The 8,820-nt window shown below is 39.8% G+C and overlaps 1 protein-coding gene across 1 annotated transcript; it reads left to right on the forward strand.

Annotated features, from left to right (window-relative positions):
* Positions 1-3,112: 3,112 nt before the first annotated feature.
* On the forward strand, positions 3,113-4,807 carry LOC122537888. The gene is made up of 2 exons (XM_043671565.1): positions 3,113-3,521; positions 3,615-4,807. The coding sequence occupies exons 1-2, from the start codon at positions 3,113-3,115 to the stop codon at positions 4,436-4,438; spliced, it is 1,233 nt and encodes a 410-aa protein (XP_043527500.1). The 3' UTR covers positions 4,439-4,807.
* Positions 4,808-8,820: the final 4,013 nt, after the last annotated feature.

Genomic DNA, 8,820 nt, shown 5'->3' on the forward strand with positions numbered 1-8,820 from the left:
TCATTTTTTTTTTTGCCATACGTACACACGGTATACGAAGCTGGTTCTCTCATTCGTCATTTTCGTTAACATTATTCCGGCTCTCCTCGTCTATATATGTATGTACATGTTTCACGTATACAGTGTGTCCTAACATTGCGCACCGTACTCACCTCTGTTGTCTGTAACTAGTTGCACCGACCATTCGCGTTCGGGTTTCGTTGAAAGTAGAGTACAGCGAAATAGAGAGAAAGGAAAACGTGGAAAAAGCACGTGGACCACGAGATCTCGCCTCCGCCAAGAGAATTTCATCCAAGATGATTGCTCGCATCGCGAGATCCTCCCGGCCGGACGATACAGTTTCACGATTCGATTTCTTCCTGCTGATGAACGTAACGGTGAACGCAGCGAGCAATCGCTGGATGCTGTTCCAGGCAAGAACAGAACGGAACAGATGGATTCTTGCCACGCTTAGAATCGCGTTTTTCGACCAGGTTCAAGCGCGAAACGCCTGGCCATCGTTTCTGTGATCGTCACTTCGCATTAATCCACCTGGGCGTTTTTAACGCGTGAAATTATTGCATACAGTGTGTCTCGCTCTCTGTTTCAACTTGATGGAATCTGATGCAGCGAAAGATTTGAAATTTTGCGCAATTTTGATCGATTAAAGTGAAAATGTATTATATATCTACAAAAAGAACTATATATCTATGACTTTTCGTATTATTCATGAAATTGCGTAATTTAAATTGAAACCCGTGTTGTCGTGGCGATGAAAAAGTTCTCGAATTTTTTTTCTTACTTTCTTTTGGAAATTTTTCAAAAACTAATACCATAATAGATACTTTCGATTCACCTTTTTTGTTCCGTATCTTGTACATATTTTGTAAATATTCACGATTATGTGAAAAGTCAGAATTTCTTTCACCCGTAGGAAAAGAAATATTGTTCTGTTGTTACACGTGAACTATATTTGCGCAGTGTTTCAAATTTTTTTAAAATTTTCCAGTTGTCGAATTTCCCTTGCTAGCTAAATGGAATTGTCTAAATGTTTTTGCCTTATTTACCTGGTTTACTTTGTGAAGAAGCTTTTTAGAACAAAACTATGTTATTTGGAAAAGTATATGCTGGTGGTGTAATGGAAAATTTCAAATGTATTTTCTTATATGTTATATACAATGTAAATTATATTATACGTAAATTAAATTTAAATTAAAATTGCATTTTTTTTTTAAATTTGATGCAACTTTCATTCTCTGTACCAAAAGTATAAAGTATTCGCAGATGAAAATGCTTCGTTTGAAAAATATTTCAACTTTGAACTCTCGTCTAATTTAGTGTACGAAAAATAAGAAGAATGTAAATACTAAATAATATCATGTTTGTTCCTTTCATCTTCCACGCACCGAATTTTCTAAAATTAAAATAACAACGTCTTTTAAATTAAGAATTTTCAGACTCGAGTGAATATACGGATGAAAAATATAAAGTCTATTTAGAAATATACTGATAAAATCTACTCGTAAAATCTCATGAAAAAATTGATTCTTACTTCGTTTCGAGAAGTTTCTTTATACAACAGCAAACAAGGTAGACATTTAGATGACTCTACTTAGCTGAGACACCCTGTATATATACCATCGTTGTCGAATGACTGAATAATTCTGTCGTTGATAGAAACGTTAATGACACGCTAATTTTTCACGGTCTTTGTCGATTAACGAACGAAGCGATCGATAAAGTGTCGAGCTTTTCATCAGAAATTCGTACGAGGCTTCGTTCATGGAGGCAATGATCTGGAATATTTGAGCTGCTTAATGTGAAAATAGTGTAAGTCAATTTCTGAATGAAGTAAAAATTTTGTATCAAAGAATGTTATGTCGTGTATTAAGTTGTATTTTATGTATCCACTTTTGCACAAGTTAACTTCTGTATAAAATAAATAAAATAATTATATATTATTTATTATAAAATAAATAAAATAATAAAATTTAATTTTTTTTTAATATATTTATGTATAATTTTATTATTAATAATTAATAATTTTATAATAAAATGAATTATTTATGAATTTTCAATAATTTTAATAATTAGATTATTAAATATAATAAAAAATTCAACAAAAATAATTAGAATTTTATATTATTCAATTTCATCTTTATCATCTATTATATTTATATTTTTTTTAATTATTAATAATTATTTAAATTTATTTTCCAATATTAATTTAAAAATTTTAATAAATTAATTTAAAAATTTTAATAAATTTTTTTAAGTAAATTTTAAATTGTGCAGAAGTTAACCTGTGCAGAAGTGGATAATTTTAATAAATTTTTTTAAATAAATTTTAATGAATTTTTTTATATTAATAGAACGAAGATTAAGCTTTCAAAATGTAGCGTACAAATTGGATGGACAAGAAATTGATTTGCATCACGTTTGCTTTGAACGGTTCATTTATTTGTAGACTGCAGATGTTCGTGCGAGTCCATATTTTTACAACTACGATTCAGAAAAAATGGAACTTAGACACAGATTTGTTTCATCCACAATAAGTATTACAATATATATATATGCATACTAGATTTTGGACATTTCACATATCTTTGCATATTACGTGTACCCTATATGCTTCTGCACCTTTTAATTTTGCATAAATGCATAAAGATCTGCAGTCTATTTATTCGCATGGGAGAATGAAAAATTTCTTCTTTATTACATAGGTCGTCCTGTAAGTAACGTGGTTTTTCCCGAGGGTTACGTTTAAGATGATGGAAATTTTACAATTTTTTCACAATTGTCGACACTGCTGAGAAAATAGAAAAAAATCGATTCGATCGATCAATTTCCAACCGACTGAAAAACCAACTACGTACACAGTTGTACGGGATGACTTGAAATAAATTAGGAACGTTTCCTCCTTCATAGAAATCTATCCTAGTAATAAATTGCCTCGATCCGCGAAAAAAGGAGAGCACGTTTGAAAAATCCGTGAAGGGAGCCGCGGTACACCGAGTGTACGTATCTCGAATTCTTCTTTAGAATCTGTACTCTTTGGTTTCCTTCCTTCTTTCTCGCGTGCCAAGTCGGTTACAAAAGACCCCCGTGCAACCTAAAACACGTGACGCGTTCCATGCGCGGACGAATCTACCCGCTTTCTCTACCCTCTTCCAACGTCCGTACATCGTTCTATGAAAAAGGCGTCGATTGCCCCCGAAGAAAATCGAGAAACGATAAATCATCGGTTGTCGAGTTACCGGCCACCGATACTAATTCAGCTTTCATTGCAGACGTGATCGCGACACCGGTGGTGTACTCCGCCCAGACATTGACCGGCGCCCTGATAGGGACCTGCTTCTTCTCGCTGGTGGCCGGATTCGCTTCTGGTTTCTGGTTCTCGCAGAGGCTACGCGGCGCCCCATATCCGGAGCCGTCCGAGCAACGACAGCAGCTGAACCGGCTGACCGAGAGCTCGGAGTCGCCGGGCTTCAACAACAAGTCGATCAACCTGGTGCTGAACGTGCCGCCGAAGAATCCGAACGGCAAGAACGCGAACTCGTCGGCGGAGAACAAGCCGGTGCAGAAAGTGAAGAAGACGTACATATGATATAGAAGACGACACAGGGCCGTCTGAGGCTTGCCGCAGGACCCCACGGGTTCCGGCTCTTCTTCCTCATCCTCATCCTCCGATCTCGCGGAATCAGACGGTCGCAACGACGACGACGACGACGAGGACGACGGCAACGACGACGATGACGATCGTCCCGATCGTAGCAGCGTCGAGAACGACGACGACAACGACAACGACGACGACGACGACGACGACGACGATCGGCTGGCGCGTGTCATCGTCGCCGGCTGCGTGTTCGATCAGCTGACCAGACACGACGAGGACGCGTACGAGAGCGTGGTCAGCGAGGAAAGGTCGCTCGAGTTCCTCGCCGCTCACGTGCAGCAGGTGCCTTACGATTCGCGATCGATGTCGAAGGTCACCGATTACGGCAGAAGATACGACCAACAGCTGGAGTACCATTCCGCCTGTGAGTACACCGAGACAGCATTGACAGAGCTGGCTAACGGGCTTCAGGATTACAGCAGCAGCAGCAGCGCCAACAGCCTCGACGATCTCTGCCGTGGCCATCGGAGGATGTTGAACGATTTCAATCGTGGCGACGAGTCGAGCACGCGTGATCATTACATGGTGCCCACACGCGATCCTCGGGAGCTGAACGAGAGGATCCTGTCGTTGTTTAATCCGCAGTTCCTGCCCAACTTCAACGACATGATCATGTACGTGGCGAATCAGTACGACGCCAGACGAACCCCGCCGCCCAGATCGCGATCGATGGCCGCCGGGGAGGATCGATTGTTCAGGAGTTCCAGCTGTCGGAAGAAACGCGTTGGCGCCAGCTCGATGTTCTTCCGGCGTGGGCTGGCGTACGAAACGGCGCGCAAGTGACACAGGCTGTCCGCTATCGAATTCAAGCGAACGATACAGCGTTTGATCACGCGCGATAAAATGTAAAAACGTCGAACGTGGTCGAGTAAGAAGAAGAAAAAGAAGAAGAAGAAGAAGATGATGATGATGATGATGGGGGCTTCGATCGATACGCGATGGAAACGCGTACCGGAAGATCGAGTGGATTAAGCTTCGGAAACGGTTTTATATATTCGCCGATGCGTTTACTATTGTGACTGTCCTTCGAGACGTCGAGAGAATCTTGACCCGTACGCGTTCTCGTACCGGAGAGTCTCGTCACGAGTCTACACGAGAAGAAGACCACGACGTTGCATGCGTATTTAGTGTCGGCGTTACCTGAGATATCTTCTTGAAAAAAAAAAAAAAAAACCGTGGTGGTACTCGGGAGATGACTACGGATTTCATTCTCTTTTTTTTCTTTTTTTTTTTCTTTCTTTTCGTCGTGTCGTTCACGATCGTGCGTACAGAACGACACAACGTGTTCGTTGCGAAGCCACTTCCGGTGTCACGTGTCGTATCGTCTGATACGTGTACCGCGAGAGAACAGAGACACGCGCGCGGGCTTTGGAACTATTTTTTTAAGACATTGTCACACTTCAGGCGATGCCCCTTTTTTTTTTTTTTAAGCGGAGAGGGCATCGCGCGTCGGACGCTCCAAGCATACACCGAGCTGATTTTTCTACAGAATTCGATCGATTTTCGAGTTCTTCCTTTCCGTTTCTCACCAGTACGGCAATGGAGGGATAATGGGAAATGAAGGGACACGCGAAACGAAGAAAAAAGAAAAAAGAAAAGCAAAAAAAAAAAAGAAGAAGAAAAAAGAAGAGGAAGAAGAAAACGGAGTATAACCAAGCGACAACGACGATGGGACAAAGGATTGACTCGTAGCTGTGTAATGTGATACGATCAGAGGAGAGACTGTGTTCGTAGCAGTGGCCTGCTTAGGTGCTTAGAACCACGGTGATTCAAGGACGAAGACGAAGCGTCCTGCCACTTGGATCCTCGTTTCTCAAACTGCCCTCCTCCGTGAACTTTGCGCTCCCTTGGCTCCTTGACCCGGGGACAAGAGCAGGACCGAGGAGAAAATCCCGCTAGATGAAAACTCTCGCTGAAGGACGAAGAAGAAAATTGCTCGCCTATACGCTGCAATAACTATCGAATTCGCTTTGTTCGACGATCCTCGAGATGAAATGATAAAAAGAAAGAGAAAAAAAAAGAAACAATTCCGAACGAGACAATTTTAAGAGAGAGGAACGAACGTTTGAGAGATGTGGTCCACGTGGAGGGACGCTTGATGCATTCGCGCGAGACGAGGCGTGCCTTCCGTATATTAATTGTTGGCAAATTTCTGATCTATAAAACAGGAATGAGAGAGAATGCGACCGGTATAGATTCAGGCAAGTGCCTCATTTATGCGTTTCATTTTAAAATGAATAGAAGAAGGGGGAGACGTTGGTAAACGTATGGAGAGAGAGAGAGAGAGAGAGAGAGAGAGAAAGAGAGAGAGAGCGAAAGAGCGAGAGAGAGTTAAAGAGAAATATAGAGATTTATGTAAGACTTATTCGAAATATTGTTGTGCACTTATTGCCGTGCTGTGAGTATATTGGTTATTAGCAAGAGAGAATTGCGGTGTTGAAGCACGTGTACGATTATTAAGATGAAAAAACAATAAGGAAAGAAACATTTACGCGCGTTGTGTAGCGCCTTCGAGGAGTTACATATTTTTGGCTGGGACGTGTTACGAATCGATTTATAACTGTTTAACGGTGTTCCGGGCGAGGTGTAGAGGTGTATCTTCTTCTTCATCCTTCTTTTTTTTTTTTTTTTTTTTTTTTTCTTATTTTATTTCATAAGATAAAGCAAGTAATACTGGATTGCGAATGAATCGCTCGAATCCGATTATCGATGATTTGATTTAACTGCAGGATACACATAATACAAGAGAGATCGAGATGGGATATAAATCTTGCGAATGCGAGGTAGAACTTTCGATACCTAAAACTGGTAATAATTTTTTATACATTTTAAGAAACGTACGCGAAAATATTGCATACGTGTAACCGAAAAAAATAAGGACAGCACGAAAGATTTTGTCTTTCTTGTATCAATAATTACGTCGTATAAATGTTTCAACGCATTTTTCATATTGTAAGCTTTTACTAAAATTCAGCATTCGTTTCTTCAAAAACGAAATACTAAGAATATTATTTTTCTCCGCTGGTAAAGGTATTAGTGAGAAAAATATTTAGAGAACGAGAACTATCTTAAAAGAAGATCGTTTTTTAACTTATTTTAATCATGTATATACATACACATACACATACTATATATACGCTACGCTATACCCTAATCAAACCTAAAGCAAAGCAAAGTATATCTTCGTACAGGAAACGTTCGAACAATAAAAGGAAAGAAAACGTTCAAAAGCAAAAACAAAAAAAAAAGAGAGAGAGAGAGAAGAACAAAGATTCGGATGATAAAAAGATTCGATCTTATGTATAAAAGGCATATAGTTTTAAATGAATTTTCATCGTTCCTCCGGACGATTCGATCTCGTGGGAAGGCGTTGCAAAATGTTGAAAACTCCGGACGGAGATTCGTTTGGCAATGATCAAACCGGCGAATAATAAAATCACAGGAGGGAACGCGACCAAAGGATATTTCAGATAAACGCATTCGCGCGATTCGCTTCGGCTGGTATTCCTGCATGTTACCCTGACACCTTAGCGAAAATTTGATAGCGTGTACGACAGTTCTCTACGACAAAGTATCCTCGAAGAAAGCTCGGTCGACAGAAAGAAAGAAAGAAAGAGAGAGAGAGAGAGAGAGAGAAATAAGGAAGAGGAGAATCCTCGGCGTGTTTGGCAAGATGCCTTTGACAATGGCGTAAATCGGTCTTACTAGCGTACAATAGCGAACACTGGGTGTATTTCCTTTACAACTTAAACCGTGGATAGAGTGCCTGCAAGAGGCAGCGGCTACCGTTTGTCCCAGATATCGGGCAAAGATGGAAAGAGAACAAAGGAGGCAATGTAGATCGAGAAACGTGGCCGTGATACCACGGTCTGAAAATAGAGCGACTCGATCCTCTGGCTCTTCGTCGAATCAGCGTGTAAATATAGGGAAGAGAGGAACGATCGCGAAGGTTAGCTTTTAGTCGCCAGACTTGCTTTTTCTCTAGATGCCAGGGAGAGTCCGAAAACGTTTTGGAGAACTCGAGCGGGAAAGTCTTAGGGCGGTTAGGAATCGTTAGAAATTATATATCGTCTCTCGTCGCGTTTGAATAGATGTCCTTAAGACTACGCTGTCGCTCTTTTCATCGTCGATTCTCTAATATCGACGGGCAAACGTCCGGCTGCTCTCGTGAACCAACACTGCCGCGCCAATTCTAACGTGCTTCGAACAAAGTAAGAAGAACTCGACAAGAACTCGTTCTAAATAGATACATCGATTTCCACTGATTGTCACTGAGCGTTTCACTGGGAAAAGATAGAAAGGTAAACGACAAAGAGGAACGGAAAAGAGGAAAAGAGGAAGCTTGACTCGATGAACTATACGCATGCTAGGCCAGAGATCACGATACACGCGTATTATTATCAAAACCGCTATTTAAAATAGAGAGGCACGGTCTGAATACGATGGATGGAAACAACAACGTAGAGAATGGTCTGAAGTTGCGTGCTGGAAGAAAGAAGAAAGTCGTGTACATAAAATAAGTAGAAATTGTTCTTTTTTTTTCTTTTTTTTTTTTTTCTTTATCGTTGAAGATCGTTTAAGAATCAAGATCGTGAAAATTCATTCGTTACGCTACTCGTCACGCGGACAGCAGTGGTACGCATTAACAACGTTTACATATACATGTATACACGCACGTGCAGCCTATATGCATATGTAAACGTATCGCATTTTCATTATTGCATATACATATATATATATATATATACACACACACACACACACATACACACACGCATATACAAAAAATATATATATATATACATATATTTTTTTTTTAATCCATATAGATGAAATATACTATACGATGGAGGAAAGAATGCGCTAAACAAAAGAGGCAGCTAATTACACACTTTTTTCAGCGGGTCTTGACAACAGTCCGCGACGATCTTTTTTAATTAAAATCCCGCCGAACACTAACGATGGTCTCGTTTAACGTTCGACCTCGCGAGAAACAACTAACAACCGAGGTGTTTGGCAAAAAAAAGAAAAAAAAAATATTTTACAAATATGATGTTTATATTATACAAAAATAAGGAAAAAAAATATCTAACTTAGGTACCTTGTGTCGAGATGAGAAATTATATATATATATAAAATTAGAAATTATATATATATATATATAA

Source organism: Frieseomelitta varia, unplaced genomic scaffold (assembly GCF_011392965.1).
Source record: "Frieseomelitta varia isolate USP_RPSP 00005682 unplaced genomic scaffold, Fvar_1.2 scaffold_1015, whole genome shotgun sequence".
NCBI classification, from domain to species: domain Eukaryota; kingdom Metazoa; phylum Arthropoda; class Insecta; order Hymenoptera; family Apidae; genus Frieseomelitta; species Frieseomelitta varia.

Coding starts and splice junctions, on each gene's coding strand:
- LOC122537888 (XM_043671565.1), top strand. CDS start 3,113: ATGCGCGGACGAATCTACCCGCTTTCTCTACCCTCTTCCAACGTCCGT. Junction 3,522..3,614: donor GCCGCCGAAGAATCCGAACG/GCAAGAACGCGA, acceptor GGGCCGTCTGAG/GCTTGCCGCAGGACCCCACG.